The sequence below is a fragment of the Hypanus sabinus genome, chromosome 10 (assembly GCF_030144855.1).
Source record: "Hypanus sabinus isolate sHypSab1 chromosome 10, sHypSab1.hap1, whole genome shotgun sequence".
Lineage (NCBI taxonomy): Eukaryota > Metazoa > Chordata > Chondrichthyes > Myliobatiformes > Dasyatidae > Hypanus > Hypanus sabinus.
Genome location: NC_082715.1, coordinates 11,656,827 through 11,677,456, shown reverse-complemented (window position 1 = coordinate 11,677,456; position 20,630 = coordinate 11,656,827). Strand labels below are relative to the sequence as shown.

Genomic DNA, 20,630 nt, shown 5'->3' with positions numbered 1-20,630 from the left:
GAAGACAGAGATAAATTCTGGCCAGAAAAGGGTTAGGAAATTGTTTTGTGATTGAAAACTAACTGTGATTACAGGTTGACCTAAAACAGGTAAGAAATGGGTAGCGATGAAAGCAAATGCGCCAAAGCCAGCGGCATGACGCCAGAGAGAAGAGACACAGCCTCGAGGCCTGTCGATCCATGAATAAACACGCTGAGAAAAGGGTAAAGCCGTATAAGAAGATGACGTGACTTCTGGGTGAGCTCCTGGTGCATCCAGTATGGCTGGAAACTGGAGACAGCAGGTCTGTGATTACTTTTCTAGTGATTTAAACAGATGGAGCTAAGGGAGACTGCCCACTTTACCAGGCTATGGAGGCTCCTTTGATTAAAGAAAATTGGTTACTGAAAAGGTGAGACCAAAGGAAGGGAATTGGGATTTGGAATACATGATCTGATGTTTTAATACATGGGAATAAATTGTCAAAAGGCACCAGCCACCAAGACCTAAACCCAAGATGGAGGAGGAAAAAGTACAAAGAATGGAAGTCGATTCTCTTTGCCCACCCAGTCTTTCTCCCCCGTGGGACTCCATCCTAAGCTTCCAGATGATGGGCTGCCGGTACATCTTATTATGGAAGCAGCAATATCTGGCACGGCTGCTGTGCAACATAGAGCCCGACAGCTCCGACAACAAATACAATCATCGCAGTCCTATTCAGGGAACCTGCTTCCCTCGTATGAACAGGTTTCGAGCACAGCGAATGTTTCAGCTCCCATGGATCAGGAAGAGTCACAACCTGTGGACATTACACAGAGTGTAGGGGCGCACATGTGATCACAGACCAAGAGAGTACAGCCTAAGGAGCAGGTAGCAGGACTTAACAATAGCCATAGAGAAAGTGAGCTACCTGATAGTACAACCCATACGCAGGTACCCCATATAATGGTATGATATATATTTATCCTTAATAACCCTCGCAGAGGTTAGGAATATAATCAGTGATGACCTAACCCTATCAGGAAACCTATCGCATTCCATAATTGTCCAGTAAAAACGTATGAAATTTTAACCCTTTATCCAGAGATGGGCAGCGATGCCAGCGGATTGCCAATGGCAGCGCCTGATCCACCCTCAAACAACAAATCGCTGTACCCTGGGGAACAAATGGCGATTGGTCCCGAATGCAGATGGAGGTGAAGGCAACCCCAGTATACAGCCAGACATAGAACAGGCCACAGACACAACCCTAGCAGGGGCCAGTCAGTACAGTGATTTTGGGGAGTTCATGAGATGCCAAGACAGAAAGGGTGAGCCTGTAACAGATTTCATTTTGGGGTTCAAAGATGCGTGGGAAAATATTGCAGGAATACAACTGGAACAGAATAGACATTTAGCGGTGCAAACCTTTTAAAATTGTTTGCGACTTGAAGTAACACACTCATTCAAATTGATGACGAAGATAAGAAAAAGCCAAGGCTCAGGATGGAGAGCATTATAATCTGTGCTTTATGGGCCACATATTTTTTTAGCCCTGAATGGATAGCCTTCAAAATACACTATACCCTTCTCAGATAAATAGCTTCCTGGAAGGAGAGCACTGCATACCTCATGTATCCCTGGGAACAAAGCTCCCTCTAAGCCTAAATATCTGGGTCCGATGGTGAAACCGTTAGAAGAGCAAACTCGGAGCACCCTTCCAACTGGCGTAACCTATTTTGCTCTGATACTGACAAATCCTCAAGACTCTCCCTTATAGGCACAATATTGCAAACCCAAGGCCGGACAGGCTGCATGAATGGCTGTTGGTGCAAGATTTGCAGACCGTCAGCTGGATGGTACAGGCCATTTCCCCAATTGTACTGGACACAACTGCCATTTTGGTCTCTCTATCATCCAAATCTAATTCTTTTTACCGATGGTTCGTGGTGCAAACCTGATGATTTTGAGACATGAGGTATTGGAAGTGGGTTTCCTCCCTTCAGGAACACTGCACAAGCAGCTGAGCTAATTGCTCTCACTAGAACCTGCACCATAGCTGAGGGAAAAACTGTGAATATCTGTATCATTTATGAATCTGCACTTTGACTATATAGACTTTGTACATATGCCAGCAAGTGGGGGACATAAATATCCATTAGTAATAATGGACATGTTTTCCAAATGGATAGAGGCCTTTCCCAGATGAAAAGATGACACCAGGACAGTAGTTAAATTACTGATGAAGGAGATTATTCCACAATTCAGAATCACTTGTAAGTTTAATAGTGATAGAGGAACGCACTATACGGGGAAATTAACTAAAGCATTGGACAAGACATGGGGTTCCCCTGGGAGTAGCATGTGCCCTACCAACCACAATCATTGGGAATAGTGGAAAGGATTAATGGAGGACTGAAAGACTCTGGCCAAAGTATGCCAAAAGGAGTGTTTCAAATGGCCTGAGGTGCTGCTGATTATGTACTCTGTATACCTTGAAAAATCATGTCAACAGGACCGCTATGTTGCCCCCTTTTGAAGCACTGATGGGTAGATCTAGACCCCCTTTGACAAGTGCCCAAATAGTGCTGAAATGGACTGATAAAAAACCCTAGATATGGTAAATGCTCTAGTCAAAGCTATTAGAATAATTGAAGGAAAAGTGACTGCAGCCCTACTCAAACTTGGGGAGGGAGATACCAAACCATTTAAACCAGATTATTATGTATATATTAAATCACCAGAAAAAGACTCTCTCCCCCCCCACCCCCACTAGGTGGAAGGGACCCTATCATATACTGCTACCCACCCAAACCGTGGTCAAAGTACAAGGCAAGGCTGACTGACTGCATGGAATCAAGTGTAAGCTGTATCATCCCTCTCTTCCAGAATCCGATAGTGCACTGGAAAACTGAAGGAAAAGTGAAGTGCCCAATGATATACGGACTTACTTGCCTTATCACTTTAGTGTCTAAACTCACCTGTGCTTTTAATAAACATTTAGGCTTAATTGCTGGAGTAGGAGCCACTCAAACTGTGGCCTTGCAAAACAGGAGGGCCTGGATATTACTTTAGCTGAGAAAAGAGGAACGGGACAGGAACGCTGGAAGTATATTCCTGGTGAATCTGAAAACATTTAGTTAACCATATCCAGAGAAGTGTAAAACAGATACGTAAGATTGGAGAAAAATTCCATAACTACAACACTCCTGGGAGCTGGGGGCCCTTCGGGAACATCTTTGGTGGCTGGTGGAGAGTGCTAGTACATTCTGGAATTATTGTTTTGAGCACTTGACTCAGATGTGTAACCCTACCCCTTTTAACGAATTGCCCCGTTTCTATGTTCCCTTGCTGGCGCTTCTGACCCAGAGTATAATGAAGAGAAACCTTTACGATGAGACCCCTTCCAGCAGGTTATCAGGTCCCATAAGCTATTTCTGACATTTATAGTTGATCTTGTGATCAAAAAGGAGGGGACTGTGGAGGAAAATATTGAGAGTTATAGATTTTGATAGACATATTGGCTTTAATTGTGGAAAAGCTGTTTGCAGCTTGCCTGTTATAGATTTGGCCTCATCTTTTAGCAGAGACGATTCTTAGATTACATATTTGCAGTTACTTATCTTGTAAGAATCCAACTCAAGGATATGAGATAAATAGTTTGTTAATACAAAGTTGTACACAGGACTGAATTTTTAATTTTTGGCTGTTGCTATGGGTATAGTTTATCACAAGGGCACTGCATGTGAATGTAGCTTACCTTTTCCAATTGACAAGGTTAGTCAAACAGTTTTTGCTTTTGCAGTTGATTTGTACAGCTGTGCTCTAGTTTGAACTCACTGTTGAAGGTTCCACTCTCCGTGTTATCTGGAATAAAGCTTTCTTTACTTCGAAGATCATGTCTAATTTAGTTCCAAACAACTTTAATCAAGCTTCTCTAGCAAATTAATTTCCCTAACACTAAAGCCACAACTGGGACCTCTGTGGAGATTTCTACTTATTTGTTTTCTATTTATTTACTTACCTCTTCTGGCCCTTTGAGCCACACCACCCCAATGCACCCGCTTTAACCCTAACCTAATCATGGGGCAATTTACAATGGCTAATTAACATACTAGGTATGTCTTTGGACAACAGGACCCAGAGAAAATCATGCATTCCATGGGGATGACATACAGAGCAGCGCTGGAATTGAACTCCCAAACTCTGAAATGCCTCAAGCTGTAAAAGTGCTGCATTACCAGAGTTTGTCCTTTTACAGATACCTCTACCAGGAGAGAAAAGAATTCCCCTTGTTTCTAGAACTCAAGAGGCTAAACCTGGTTTATTACAGCAATAGCTTCACAAAGCAGCCATGAAAATTTTGCTTAAGATGTAAAATTTAAAGATTGAACCAATCATACCCCACGTCTTAGTTCTGCCATCATCTTCCCCCAATGCTAGTGCTTCCATTACTTCTGCTCTCCGGCGATGGTAGTCCGCAGGTTTCATTTCACCCCGGCAAACAGCCCTATCCATATTTTCCAGTGTCTGTTGTTTGTACCCTCCACGATTATCCAATCCATACTGCTTCTACGAGGGGAAAAAAATGCAATTATTTCAGCTTTCAGTTAACTTTGAAACAACTTTACAATAACTGAGAAGGCTCGGCATTTCTACAGATGTACAGTAGAGATCATTCTAGCTGGTTGCATAACCGTCTGGTATGGAGGGGCCACAGCACAGATTTAGAAAAAGTTGTAAACTCAGCCAACTCTATCATTGGCACAAGCCTCGCCAGCATTGAGGACATCTTCGGCAAGGTGGCATCATCCATCAGTAAGGACCCCAATCACCCAGGACATGCCCTCTACTCATTACTACAATCAAGGAGGAAGTACAGGAACCTGAAGACACACACTCAAAATTTACCAACAGCTTCTTCCCCTCTGCCATCAGATTTCTGAATGGACATTGAACCAACATACATTAACTCAGTATTTCTTAGTCTCTTTTTGCAGTAATTATTTTATATACATTTCTTATTGTAATTTATAGTTTTTTTAAATTAGTATTGCACTGTACTGCTGCAGCAATCAAAAGATTTCACAACGTTTAGCAGTAATACAGGGATATAAAACCTGACGCTGATTTTAAGAATTCTAGTCAGGCAATGTGAACTGGTATCAATTATGTGAACAGATAATGAATGACCAAGGAGATATGGAGCATGTGCAGCATGTACAGTCAATAGCTTATTTATTAGGTATGCATGCTTGTTAATGCTAATACTATTGGAGAATAAAGTTGCAACATTTGCTGTGTGGCCAGAACTATGTGGCTAGCCTTGCGTTTGCTATTTGCTATGTATCCAATTTATTGGCCAGAATGTAACCTCTTACTATCTCTGGCCAGAATCTCTTACTATCTTTCCTTTTTCCTGACGAAGGTTCTTGGCCCAAAACGTCGACAGTGCTTCTCCCTATAAATGCAGCCTGGCCTGCTGTGTTCCACCAGCATTTTGTGTGTAGTTGTTTATATTTACTATGTATCCAACTTATTAGCCAGAATGTAATCTCTGTATTGTCTCTGTACTTTTGAATGCATCAGTGCCTTGAGAATGCAGCTAACAGTGAAAGTAAGCATGTAGAGATAACAGTGGTAGACAGGATCGTGGAGTGGTGTGATGGTATGGGGACCAGTCAAGGCCGGGAAGGGTGACACGTGTTCCAGGGAGTAGACTAGAGCAAGTATGGGCTATGGAGTGGTGTGATGGTATGAAAACCAGTCAAAGCCAGGAAGGGGGACACGTGTTCCAAGGAGTAGACTAGACAGGATCGTGCGATGGTGTGATGGTGTGAGAACCAGTCAAGGCACTAGAACAAGTGTATACAAATGAAACTAAGATAAGAAATTACTATAAAGAATACTGTGAACTAGGCTCGGCAGGCAATTAGTGAGACATTCATTAATTGTCTCAGCTTTTGTTTGCAAATAAAGGCTTAAATTTCTTGAAGAATCTTCTGCGTTTCCTGGTTATTTCAAGAAACCATGACAATACCTAATCAGCTAATCATGTGGCAGCAACTCTACACAAAAGCATGCAGACGTGGCCAAGAGGGCATCACCTCTCGTCATCGATTAACAATGGGGAAGAACTGTAACCTCAGTGACATTGAACATGGAATGATTGTTGGTTCCAGACGGGGTGGTTTGAGTATCTCAAACTGCTGATCTTCTGGGATTTTCACACATGACAGTCTCTAGAGTTTACAGAGAATGATGCAAAAAACAAAAAACATCTTGTGGGGAGCAGTTCTGTGGGCAGAATTGCCTTGTTAATGAGAGAGGTCATTGGAGTTCAAGGTGACTAACTCAAGGAATCGTGTGCAGAAGAGCAGCTCTGAATGCACAACATGTCGAACCTTGAAATGGATGGGCCACAGCAGCAGAAGACCACGAACGTACACTCAGTGGCCACTTTATTAGGTAGAGGAGGTGTTATGTCCGCAGCCCCCTCCTTTGCGAGAATCGCAAGAGCGCTAGTTGAGGGGGGGTCAGTAGACCCAGGAAATGGGAGAGAGAGAGACATGCTGAATACCTCATTCCACCATGATGCAAAATAATGCGACATTGACCATTGTCTCCAAAACCATTGTCAGAGACCAAGTTTGTGGATTGGGGACTATGCTACGTGCAAGCCCTCGGGCAAAGTGGGCTGGTTGAGAGAGGGATTGCATCATCCTGACCTGATTGACATCTGAGACCCCGTGAGGAAGTATAAAAGAGGGTCTGGGGGAACAACCCCTTCAGACGCACCAGAAGAAACGCTAACGATCCCGTAGTAGCGGGAAGCCATTTGAAGGAAGCCACGTGCGTTGGATTTCGTGGCTGGAATCGGTGGTTGGAACCATGGAAAACCGCTTTTGGCTAACAACGGGGAAGCCCGCTCCCCTGATTCAACGGATTTGCTTCATAAAAGACCCGGGCAAATTTCTTTTCTCACAAATCTCTCTCTCTCTCTCCAACAAGTGAAAACCCAGCGGTCCCCAAAGGCTGGATCCTGCAGGCTTCTGAGTGATTTTTATATTTCCATCGGACAATATATTAGCCCCTAGACAAACGATTGAGCTGTTTCTCATTGATGGTTATTATTATACCCACGCTTTTAGATTGAGTATTGATGACGTATATTATCTGAATGTTTGTATTAATCTTATTTTTGTGCCCCTTTATAAATAAAGACTTTTAAAAATAGTACCATCAGACTTCAACAGACCTCTTTATCTTTGCTGGTAAGTGACCTAGTTACGGGGTACATAACAACTTGGGGATCTCGTCTCATGATTTGATACCAAATTGGAGGGCCAGTGAATCGGGATTGTAAGTCCAAACTTGGATCTGGTACGCGGGTAGCCAGACGGGAAACCAGCAAAGATGGATGTGGAGGAATTTATAGGAAAACCGACTCTGGGGGCGCTAGAGGCGGCCACCAAATCAGACTTGGTACATTTGGCGAAGGGGTTAAACCTCACAGAGGTGAGGTCGTCAATGAAAAAGCGGAAGGTGCGAAGGGCCATAACTCAGTATTACATTGAGAAGGAGGTGTTTGCAGCTGAGGTATTGGAAAATATCCCTGAAAAGATACTAGCTAGCAGGGCAGCTCAGTTAGAGTTGGAGAAATTAAGGTGGGAACATGAAATTAAGTTAAAACAGCTGGAAGCAGCTGAGAAGGAGAAGGAAAGGGCCGAGAGGGAGAAGGAGGCAGAGAGACAGAAGAAACATGACTTGGAGATGGAGAAGTTAAGGCAAGAGCAACAAAGTCAGGGGTCGGACCGAGAGGAGCAGTTTGATGTCAGTCAGGCATTGAGGTTAGTACCCCCGTTCAAGGAGACGGACGTTGATAGTTATTTCCTGCTTTTTGAAAAGGTGGCAGGGAATCAGAGAGCAGAGAGCAGTGGGTGGCATTGTTACAAAGGTTCCCTCTTAACACATATGCCCAGCGGACATATGCGGCGTTGTCCACGGAGGGGGCAGGGGAGGAGGAATACGACCAAGTAAAAGCGGCCATTCTCCGGGGTTACGAGCTAGTACCAGAAGCATATAGACAAAAGTTCAGAAATTTACAGAAAGGGTGGAATCAGACGTATACTGAATTGGCCCATGAGAAGGGTGTGCTCTTGGACCGTTGGTGCACTGCAGAAAGAGTGGACGAGGATTATGGGCGTCTCAGGGAGTTAATTTTGATTGAGGAATTTAAAGGTTGTGTTCCGGAAGAGATCCGGATGTATTTGAATGAGAGGCCGAATAAGTCCCTCTCAGAATTTGCAAGGTTTGCAGATGAATATGCCCTAACCCACAAGACAAAGTTTTCCTCGACAAAAAGTTACCCGAGAGACTGTGGGAACGGTAGGGAAAGCCCGCCAGCGAGGGGAGAGATTCAACCGGGAGCTAGCAGGAAAATTGAGGACGAGAGGCCAGAAACCAGGAGATTTCCTGGTTTGACCTGTTTTAATTGTGGAAAGGTGGGACATATTGCATCTAAATGCCCCGCTCCGAGGAGGGAGCCAGAATAAGGGAAAGCAGCTATCACTATAGGCTGTATCGCATCGATCAGAAAATCAACGAGAGGGCCCCCGGTAGATGGAGTACAGGAGGGGCGTGAGACGTTTAGTTCCGAAGGAACCGTGTCTGTGAAGGAGGGAGGCCCACAAATTCCAGTACGGATCTGGAGAGACACGGGGGCTGAGCTGTCATTGATTAGCCGTAAAGTGCTAGAGTTCGGACCTCAGACAGGAGAGGTAGCCCTGAGAGGCATAGGACAATGGACCGAAGTGGTGCCTTTGCACAGGGTCATTCTAGATTGTGAGTTGGTGTCGGGACCAGTGGAATTGGGGTCCTGCCAGAGTTGCCGGGGGAAGACGTGGACGTCCTTCTGGCTAACGACCTAGCGGGGGGCGGGGGGGAAGATGGGGACAGCCGTGAAGCTGACAACCCAGCCTGTGAGGGTTGAGGCCCCGCCCCCAGATTTCAAGATCTATCCCGCATGCGCGGTCACTCGCAGCATGTCGAAAAAGGCAGCCGAGACAGGGAGCCATTTAAATCCGGCCAGTGTTGGCTGAGACATTTTTGCCGACTCTGTACCAACGAGGGTCAGAGGAAGGTAAACTGGAGAGTAGGGAGGGAAGAGAGAGTGAACGGGGGGGAGGTAGACCTGCCCTTAGCAAGAAGAGAGTTTGTACAGGAACAGGAAGGTGACAAGAAGCTGGTAGCCTTGAGAGAGTTGGTTCTTTCTGAGACCGAGATTGAGACAGAGCCCGAGGGTTACAACCTGAAAGAGGGTGTGTTGATGAGAAAATGGAGGCCCCCCCGCGGTACCGGTCGATGAGGACTGGCGGTGGTACATCAGATAGTAGTTCCGAGAGTGTATCGGGACGAAATTTTGAACCTAGCTCATAAGGGACCCTTGGGTGGGCATTTGGGAATAACGAAGACAGTGGATCGGGTTCAGAGGGAGTTCTATTGGCCAAACCTGTGGAAAGATATTACTGAGTATTGCAAAAGGTGTCATACCTGTCAAGTGGTGGGTAAACCAAACCAAGTTATCCCTAAGGCACCCCTCCAACCCATCCCCGCTTGTGAGGAGCCTTTCTCCCGAATCATTGTGGATTTTGTGGGTCCCTTACCTAAAACTGCGAGTTGGCAGCAGTATATCATGACCCTGATGTGTGCCGCTACACGATTTCCAGAGGCTGTGCCTCTGGGTAATATTAGGACCTCTGTGGTGGTGAAGGCCCTCATTAAATTCTTTACTACAGTGGGGCTGCCTAAGGAGATACAGTCGGATCAGGGGAGTACATTCACGTCTAGCGTATTTCGGCAGATGATGACCCAGCTAGGGGTCAAACAAATTCTAGCCTCGGTATACCATCCGGAATCCCAAGGAGCGTTGGAAAAATTCCACGCTACACTAAAGACCATGCTTAAAACTTATTGTCAGGAGAACGTTCGAGACTGGGATGAGGCTTTACCCCTTCTGCTATTTGCCGTAAGGGATACAGTCCAGTGATCACTGGGGATCAGTCCGTTCGAGCTCGTTTTCGGTCACAGGCCCAGGGGACCTCTAACCCTCCTGAGAGAAAAGTGGTCTAGCCCGACCGTTCAAGTCAGTGTGATCGACTATGTTCTGAAATTCCGGGAAAGTCTGCAGAAAATATGCGCCTTGGCAAACGAAAACCTGAAAGACTCCCAGGAAAAAATGAGCCAGTGGTATAACCCAGGAACGAGAGAGCGAGAGTTTCACGTAGGCGACAAGGTTTTGGTCCTTTACCCAGTAGTTACCCACCCCCTTCAGGCGAGGTTTCAAGAACCATATACAGTGTGTAAGAAAATAGACTCGCTGAATTACATGATTGAAACCCCCGATCGGCGAAAGCCGACTCAGTTAGTTCACGTGAACATGATGAAAGGGTACCATGAAACCACCCCCGCGGTGGTCGGTGCGGCCATGAAAACCGATGAGGTAGAGGGGGGTGGTAAGGAGGAATCAGAGCGGTTTGAAAAGATAGGTATAGTCCCCACCAGACTGGAGAACTCTGTTGTATTGGCAAGCATTGCGGATAAGGTTAGCCACTTAAAGCCTGAACAGCGGGAGCAGGTAATACAGCTCATTAACCGGCATACAGACTTATGTCCAGATGTTCCCAGAAGGTGTAGTGGGACGACACACGATGTGATAGTTACCTCAACACACCCTATAAAACAGGCCCCTTAGCGGATGAATTCCGAAAAGAGCCAGCTAGTAGGAGATTGAACATATGCCAGTTGCTGGGATAATCTGTGAATCCTCTTCTGCGTGGGCTTCCCCTTGCGTGGTTGTCCCAAAACCGGACGGTACCATAAGATTCTGTACCGATTACCGGAAGGTCAACGCTGTCACCCAGGGTGGATGATTGCATTGATAAAGTGGGGAAGGCGAGGTACATCACAAATATTGACTTGTTAAAGGGGTACTGGTGCGTTCCTTTAACGGACAGGAGAGATTTCAGCCTTTGTCTCCCCAACCGGATTGTACGAGTACAACGTTATGCCGTTAGGGATGAAAAATGCACCAGGGACATTTCAGCGGATGATAGACACTGTGATAAGGGGGTTAACCCACACCAAGGCTTATCCTGATGATGTGGTAGTTTGGAATGACACCTGGGGGGAGCACCTGGAGGCTGTAGAAAATCTGTTTACCCGAATGTCGGCAGCCCAACTTACGGTAAACCTCGCAAAGAGTGAATTTGGCCATGCCACGATCACCTATTTGGGGTATGTGGTGGGAGAGGGGCAGTTGGCTCCTGTGCAGGCGAAGGTACAGGCTATTTCTGAGGTCCCTGTACCCTACAATAAAAGGGCCCTGAGGAGGTTTTTGGGCATGGTGGGATACTATCGGAAATTCTGTAAAAATTTCGCAGATGTTGCACTCCCTGTTACAAAACTCCTACGGAAGGAGGAAAAATTTGAGTGGGGTCATTCTTGTCAGAATGGTTTTGAAAAGTTAAAAACCATACTGTGTCATCACCTTGTGTTAAAAGCACCCGATTTGTCAGCACCCTTCTCCTTGGCAACGGACGCCAGTGATGAGGCTGCAGGAGCGGTCCTCTTACAGCAAGCAGGGAGTGGAGCACCTGGTAGCATATTTCTCTCAGAAGTTCAATGTACACCAGAGGAATTACTCTACCGTAGAAAAAGAATTGTTGGCTCTTGTGTTGGCGATACAACATTTCGAAGTGTACATTTGTCCCGCGCAAAAACCCTTAGTGGTCTATACCGATCACAACCCGTTGGTATTCCTGGCCAATATGAAAAATAAAAACAGGAGGTTATTGAGTTGGAGTCTGATCCTGCAAGAATTCGATATTAAGATACAGCATATTAGGGGGAGTGATAATGTGCTAGCGGATTGTTTATCTAGATGCTGAATTAAATGTATACCTGTATTGCTCTGTAGTGAAAAGAAAAGCTTGTGTATTGTGTTAGATTCAAAAATCCTGTAAGACTCTGTACAAATCTGTTTTTAACCGCTGGTAAAAAACGCCTTTAAGAGGGGAGGTGTTATGTCCGCAGCCCCCTCCTTTGTGAGAATCGCAAGAGCGCTAGTTGAGGGGAGGTCAGTAGACCCAGGAAATGGGAGAGAGAGACGTGACGAATACCTCGTTCCACCGCGATGCAAAATAATGCGACATTGACCATTGTCTCCTGGAGACCACGTTTGTGGATTGGGGACTATGCTACGTGCAAGCCCTCGGGCAAAGTGGGCTGGTTGAGAGAGGGATTGCATCATCCCAACCTGATTGACATCTGAGACCCCGTGAGGAAGTATAAAAGAGGGTCTGGGGGAACAACCCCTTCAGACGCACCAGAAGAAACGCTAACGATCCCGTAGTAGCGGGAAGCCATTTGAAGGAAGCCACGTGCTTTGGATTCCGTGGCTGGAATCGGTGGTTGGAACCACGGAAAACCGCTTTTGGCTAACAACGGGAAAGCCTGCTCCCCTGATTCAACGGATTTGCTTCATAAAAGACCTGGGCAAGTTTCTTTTCTCACAAATCTCTCTCTCTCTCTCCAACAAGTGAAAACCCAGCGGTCCTCAAAGGCTGGATCCTGCAGGCTTCTGAGTGACTTTTATATTTCCATCGGACAATATATTAGCCCCTAGACAAACGATTGAGCTGTTTCTCATTGATGGTTATTATTAGACCCGCGCTTTGGATTGAGTAGTGACGACGTATATTATCTGAATGTTTGTATTAATCTTATTTTTGTGCCCTTTAATAAATAAAGACTTTTAAAAATTGTACCATCAGACTTCAACGGACCTCTCTATCTTTGCTGGTAAGTGACCTAGTTACGGGGTACGTATCAGAGGTACTGAACATAGTGGCCCATCAAATGTTCTGCTTCTAAAAAGAGAAAGTAACTGAAGTGATACCAGTCTAAAACATAGACATAGACAAAAAGAAATGCTGCTAATCAAATCAAATTTCAAAGAAAATTTTATTAAAGTATACACACGTCACTATATACAACCCTGAGATTGCAGGAGGTACTGAATAAAGTGGCAATGGAGTGAAGGGTGAATGGGCTTCTCAGATGTCAAATATGGAAACAGTACAGCAGGAAAAGGTGAGCTGGCACTGGAGAAGGTCCAGAGGAGATTCAGGAGAATGATCCAGAGAATGAAAGGGTTGATATACGAGGAACATTTGATGGCTCTGGGCCTGTACTTGCTGGAGTTTAGACGAATGAGGGGCTGAATCACATTGAAACCTATCGAATATTGAAAGGGGAAGATGGAGAGGGAGAGAAACTTCAAATTCCTTGGTGCTTAAAGGAGACACCAGCACACGTACAATTATGAAGAAAGCACGGCAGCACTTCTGCCCCCTTGGCATATTGACTGGCTGCATCACAGTCTGATATGGAAAGACCAATGCCCTTGAATGGAAAATCGCACAAAAGCATACTTTCTCCAAACCAAAGCTGTAGCCATTGTCACTTGCATGGGTCCCAGCTATGCCTGCCATTTTTTTGGCTACATAGAACAGTCCATGTTCCAAGCCTCGACTGGTATTGCTCCCCAACTCTTCCTACACTACATCGATGACTACTTTGGTGCTGCTTCCTGCACCCATGCTGAGCTCATCAATTTCATCAGCTTTGTCTCCAACTTCCACCCTGTCCTCAAACTTACTTGGTCTACTTGTGACACCTCCGTCCCCTTTCTTGATCTCTCTATCTCTAACTCTGGAGACAGTCTATCTACCGATATCCTTTATAAACTCACTGACTCACACAGTTACCTGGACTATACCTCTACCGACACAGTCACTTGTAAAAATACCTTTCCCTTTTCTCAGTTCCTTAACTCCACCATATCTGCTCTCAGGATGATGAGGTTTTTCATTCCAGAAATAATGATATGTCCTCCTACTTCACAAAAAGGGGCTTCCTTCCTCCACCATCAACTCTCCCCTCACCTGCATCTTTTCCATTTTGCGGATGTCTACCCTGACCGCATCCTCCCACAGCTACACTAGGGATAGGGTTCCTCTTGTCCTCACCTACCACCTTACTAGCCTTCAGCACATAACTCTCCATAACTCCCACCACCTCCAGCAGGATCCCACCGCCAAGTGCATCTTTCTTCCCTCCTCCCTCACTACCATTCTGGGCCTCAATAGTGCTTGCAGGTGAGGCAACACTTCACCTACAAGTCTGTTTGGGTCATCTACTGTATCTGGTGCTCCCGGTGTGGCCTTCTGTACAAGAACATAAGAAATAGGAGCAGGAGTCAGCCGTCTGGCCCACCGAGCCTGCTCAGCCATTCAATAAGATCATGGCTGATCTGGTCGTGGACTCATCTCCACCTACCTGCCTTTCCCCATAATCCTTAATTCCCTTCTATGCAAAAATCTATCCAACCTTGTCTTAAATATATTTACTGAGGTAGCCTCCACTACTTCATTGGGCAGAGAATTCTATAGACTCACCACCTTCTGGGAAAAGCAGTTCCTCCTCATCTCCATCCTAAATCTACTCCCCCAAATCTTGAGGCTATGTCCCCTAGTTCTAGTCTCACCCACCAGTGTAAACAACATTCCTACCTCTATCAATCCCTTTCATAATTTTATATGTTTCTATAAGATCTCCTCTCATTCTTTTGAATTCCAGCAAGTATAGTCCCAATCTCTTCTCATAGTTTAGCCCTCCCCTATCTCTGGAATCAACCTGGTGAACCTCCTCTGCACTGCCTGCAAAGCCAGTAGTTCCTTCCTGAGGTAAGGAGACCAGACCTGCACACAGTACTCCCTTTGTGGCCCCACCAGTACCCTGTACAGTTGCAGCATGACCTCCCCGCTCTTAAATGCAATCCCTTTACTAATGAAGGCCAACTTTCAATTTGCCCGCTTGATAGCCTGCTGCGCCTGTAAACCAACCTTTTGCAATTCCTGCACACACACACTCCCAAGTCCTTCTGCACAGCAGCATGCTGTAATCTTTTACCATTTAAATAATAATCTGATCTTCATTTCCTTATGTAGCGGCTGACCTCACAATTACCAACATTGTACTCTATCTGCCAGACCCTTGCCCACTCACATAACCTAATTACATCTCTCTGCAGACTCGCCATATCCTCTGGACAATTTGCTTCACCACGCAACCTGATTGCGAACCAGAGAAACACCTGTGTATCCGAACTCTCCGCTTTCTATTAGTTAACCAATCCTCTATCCATGCTAATATATGACCCCCAACTATATGCATCCTTATTTTATGGACAAGTCTTTTATGTGGCACCTTATTGAACGCCTTCTGGAAATCCAAGTAAATAACATCTGTCTCTTCCTATCCACTGCGCTTCTTATATCCTCAAAGAACTCCAGTAAGTTTGTCAAACAGGAGCCACCTGTGTCTGCCTGACGGATCCATTTCTTTTCAAATGCCTCGCTATTTAATAATAGCTTCAAGCATTTTCCCAACTACAGAAGTTAAACTAACTGGCCTATAGTTACTTATTGATGAGACATGCCGATAACTTCATTCAATTCCCCTCGCCCCATTACTGAACTGTTCCCACAACCTATAGACTCAATAATAGACAGTAGACAGTAGGTGCAGGAGTAGGCCATTCGGCCCTTCTAGCCAGCACCACCATTCCCTGTGATCATGGCTGATCATACACAATCAGTACCCTTTTCCTGCCCTCTCCCCATATCCCTTGACCCCGCTATCTATAAGAGCTCTATCTAACTCTCTCTTGAATGCATCCAGAGATGGCCTCCACTGCCTTCTGGGGCAGAGCATTCCACATATCCACCACTCTCTGGGTGAAAAAGTTTTTCCGCATCTCTGTTCTAAATGGCCTACCCCTTATTCTTAAACTGTGGCCTCTAGTTCTGGACTCACCCATCAGCGGGAACATGCTTCCTGCCTCCAGCTTGTCCAATCCCTTAATAATCTTATATGTTTCAATTAGATCCCCTCTCATCCTTCTAAATTCCAGTGTATACAAGCCCAGTCGCTCCAATCTTTCAACATATGACAGTCCTGCCATTCCGGAAATTAACCTTGTGAATCTACGCTGCACTCCCTCAATAGCAAGTGTCCTTCCTCAAATTTGGAGACCAAAACTGCACACAATACTCCAGGTGGGGTCTCACCAGGGCCCTGTACAGCTGCAGAAGGGCCTCTTTACTCCTATACTCAATTCCTCTTGTTATAAAAGTCAGCATGCCATTAGCTTTCTTCACTGCCTGCTGTACCTGCATGCTTGCTTTCATTGACTGATGTACAAGAACACCTAGATCTCGTCGTACTTCCCCTTTTCCTAACTTGACTCCATTTAGATAGTAATCTGCCTTCCTGTTCTTGCCACCAAAGTGGATAGCTTCACATTTATCCACATTAAACTGTATCTGCCATACATTTGCCCACTCATCCAACCTGTCCAAGTCACCCTGCATTCTGATAACATCCTCCTGACATTTCACACTGCCACCCAGCTTTGTGTCATCAGCAAATTTGCTAATGTTACTTTTAATCCCTTCATTGACTCACCTTCAAGGTCTCTTCATCTTATGCTCTTGATATTTAATGTTTATTTATTTATTATTATTATTTTCCTCTTTTGTACTTGAACAGTCAGTTGTCTTTTGCACATGGGTTGTTTGTTTGTTGGCCGTGGTCGTTCACTGATTCTATTGTGGTTTTTGGATTTACTCACAGGAGAAACAAATCTCAGGGTTGTATCTGGTGAAACATACATACTTCAAAAGTAAATTTGGAACTTTGAAAATGGGGTTGAATAGATAGCCGGTACCATCAGGCAGGTGGTCCGAGAGTCTTGGGTCCATGCTGCCAGGCCCAGGAGAAGCCATCAGGCTCCTGGTCCGGCTTCACTCACCTCAGCACTGAACTGGCTCCATGGCTGCAGGCTCCTCCCTTTCGGAGGCTCTGTGGTTCATGCTCTGTATTATTATTTGACAAACATGGGAAAAATCTGCAGGTGCTAGAAATCCAAGCAACACACACAAAATGCTGGAAAGCTTTCCAAAAAGCTGTATGGGAGGACATTTTAAAATAATCATAGCTGGATACAGTTTCATCACATATACAGTACTGCGCAGAAGTTTTAGACACAGGTAAAAAAAAATAGCAATAGATACTTCCAAAAATAATGAAATAAAAAGTTTGTAAATATCAAAAAAACCAATAAAGAGTAGTAGACAGTAAAAAAACTAAATCAAATCAATACTTGGTGCAACAGCCCTTTTCCTTTAAGGCTGCATCAATTCTCTAAGAAATACTGTTGCGCAGCTTTATAAGAAAATCGACTGGTCGATGGTTCCAAGCATCTTGGAGTACTTGCTTCCGTTCTGCTTGCTTCCATCTCTTCAGGGAATCCCAGACAGACTTGATGTGGAGATCAGGCCTCGGACACCATGTAAAAGATGCAGCGTGCCTAACACTTACACACAGTACTGTAGCTGAAAAATGCTTAGATGCTGTCAACAAATTAAATATTGATACACGTTTTCCACAAATACCTGAAGCTTTTGAAATTCCTCTTGCTCTCTTTTTGTTTCAAATAACCTGCTTCGCTGATTCTCCTCTTCCTGTAGTCGCTGAGCAAACTGACGATCGGCCAATGCACATTCTAGAGATAAATCACTGAATGAAGACAAGCATCTGCACACAAAATACATGCGTATAGCACAAACTTCCCTTGCTGTGTACTTTCACATGCTGGAATAAAACAACATTGTTTTACATCTATTCTGGTTGATAATCATTCATTGTATTAATTTCATGAGAGTTATCCTAGTAATGAAAGGGGTAACGTATGAGGAGCATTTCATGGCCTATACTCAAATTTATGAGAATGGGGCAGTGGGGAGCGGGATCTCATTGAAATCTATCAGATATTGAAAGGCTGAGAGAAAGGATGTTTCCTATATTGAGGGAGCCTAGGACTAGAAGACACCTTCAGAACAGAGATGAAGAGGCATTTCTCATGTCTTATGGTGTTTTATAACATATACAGTACTGTGCAATAGTCTTAGTCCAGTACATATAGTTAGGGTGCCTAAAACTTTTGCACAGTACTGTATGTGTCAAAGTGGAGCGGAGAGCAAGTTTGTAAATCTGGCGGGAGCAATGGATGTTAGGGATGGCAAGGATGGGGCATCATGGGATGGGTATGGGGCAGGTGGTAGAGAAGGAGTGCCAAGACCGTGGGTGGCACAGGTGCAGACTCACCCAGCCCTTAGTTACCAGGCAAGATCATTCAATTGATCTGAAACAATTGGTTTATTGATCATTACAGAATGTCTCTCTGGTGCTTCCCACTCCCTTCGCCTTTTTCCCCCAACAATGATTCCCCTCTCCCTTTCCCCTTCCCACTCTCAGTCCACAATAGAGACCCATATCAGAATCAGGATTATCATCACTCACATATGTCATGAAATTTATTTTGGAGCAGCAGTACAGTGTTACATGCAATTACTACAGTACTGTGCAAAAGTCTTAGGGACTCTAGCTATACATATGTGTTTAAGACTTTACTGATGCACAAAATGCTGGAGGAACTCAGCAGGTTAGGCAGCATCCATGGAAATGAATAAACAGTCCACGTTTCAGGCTGAGACCCTCCATCAGGGTTGGAGACGAAGGGAGAAGATGCCAGTATAAAAAGGTGTTCAGCTACTCATTAACAAATATCTAATCAGCCAATAATGCAGCAGCAACTCCATGCTTAAAAGCATTCAGTCATAGTCAAGAGGTTCAGCTGTTGCTCAGACTGAATGTCAGAATGGGGGAGAAGTGTGATCTCAGTGACTTTGAATGGGGAATGATTGTTGGTGCTAGGTAGAGTGCTTTGAGTATTTTAGAAACTGCTGATCTGTTTTAAACACAACAGGGAACAGTGTGAAAAACAAAAAGAAACATCCAGCAAGCAGCAGTTCTGTTAATGAGAGGTCAGAGGAGATGGCCAGACTGGTTCAAGTTGACTGGAAGGTGTCAGTAACTCAACTAACCACCGCATTACAACAGTGGTGTGCAGAAGAGCATCTCTGAATGCACTACACGTCAAACCTTGAGTGATCACTCCACTATGGAAAGAGAGAGAGCCTAGAGCAGACTGCTATCTGCCAAGTTCTGTGAATGGTAAATGCTTTGCAGCATGGCGGGTATGAACATAGAACATAAAATTTACAGCACATTACAGGCCCTTTGGCCCGTAACGTTGTGCCAACCATGTAACCCAGAGACTGCCTAGAATTTGCCTAGCACATAGCCCTCTATTTTCCTAAACTCCATGTACCTATTTAAGAGGCTCTTAAAAGAGTCTATTGCATCCCCTTCCACCACCACCTACAAGTGCCATTCTTCTCCGATGACTGGGTTTAGAGGGCAGACTGACCTTGGCATTGTGACGATTTCATATTTTTTCCACTTTTTCATGATGGAATGGTCTTTGCTCTAGAGCATGTTCAGTGCCTTTAAGATGGTCTTGTACCCTTCCCCAGAGTTGTGCTTCTATATTATCATTTCCCTGATTCTCCAATTTTCTACATCAAGAAATTGGGTGAGTTAGTAAGGTAATATATTACTCTTGAAGAAAGTTAGAGTAGTGATTACAAAGGGGATGAATATTTTTAAAGCATCACAATTTTGGTTTTTAATTTTTAGTAAATTATTGACAGGTTTTGGAATTTTTCTTTTGATTTGCAGGATGCACAACGTTTTGTAGATTAGCACAAAAATCCTACTTCAAAATATTTTAAATTTAGAAAATTAGATAGTAAAATGTGAAAATAATTGTGGGGGCTGAATACCTTTACAAGGCACTGTAGGTGTTGGATGTTCATACTGTGTTGTGTTGTATCAAATTCTGTAAAACATTGAATGAATGTCTGAATAGTTCAAAATGACATGTCTGCACAAGGTCATGAATAAACTGCAGGTTTATTCATGTCTAATGTGTTGATAGAAGCTGAATGCTTGTTAGTCCCAGGTACTATTCACATGAGAACATTTATAAATGACTAAATATCTGTTGGTCACTTTGAGAGCTAGGTTGATAGGTTCTTTCTCAATGTCTATCATATTGGCTTGATGAATTATTTTTTGGATTCAGGGCTTATCATTTTTATGTAATATTGATGTTCTTTTGTAACTAAAGGAATGTTAAGTTCAAAACAGTTGTGGACTGACAGATAAGGAGTAACTATTAAAGTATTTAATTCAGCTGTCCCCAACCTGGGGTCCAGGGCATAAAAAAGGATGGGAACCCCTGATCTAATTGATTTATAAGTGTATGCTGAACACTATGTTACTGAACACAAGTATTGTTGGAATGAAATAAACCAGTCTGACTTAATGGTACGAGAATAAAAGGTCAAAGAGTTCGTCTGTCTCTATGCGTCTCACTACACTTGTGGAATTCATATTATTGGGGTATCTTTTCCTGGGCTCTTTGGACTTCCCCTAGACCAGGAATCACAACTGGTGCCTCGGACACGGGACTGGTTTCACGAGTCAGTCGGAATTGGAGTTTCCCCAACAACATTAACCATCTAACTATACTATACGTCATGCGTGCAGTGACTAAGAATCATGAGCCTTGAAATCTTTGT

General features: G+C 44.4%; 1 protein-coding gene across 5 annotated transcripts in view; it reads right to left on the bottom strand.

Moving 5' to 3' along the window:
- Nucleotides 1-20,630, bottom strand: part of zufsp (zinc finger containing ubiquitin peptidase 1) — a 56,446-nt gene that overhangs the window by 25,447 nt on the left and 10,369 nt on the right. For all 5 annotated transcript variants that reach the window (XM_059981427.1, XM_059981425.1, XM_059981424.1 and 2 more), the window contains 2 exons: nt 17,538-17,647; nt 4,362-4,530 (listed from right to left, as the gene is read on the bottom strand). In XM_059981427.1, coding sequence (XP_059837410.1) covers nt 4,362-4,530; nt 17,538-17,647 — 279 coding nt within the window. The remainder of the gene's footprint in view (nt 1-4,361; nt 4,531-17,537; nt 17,648-20,630) is intronic.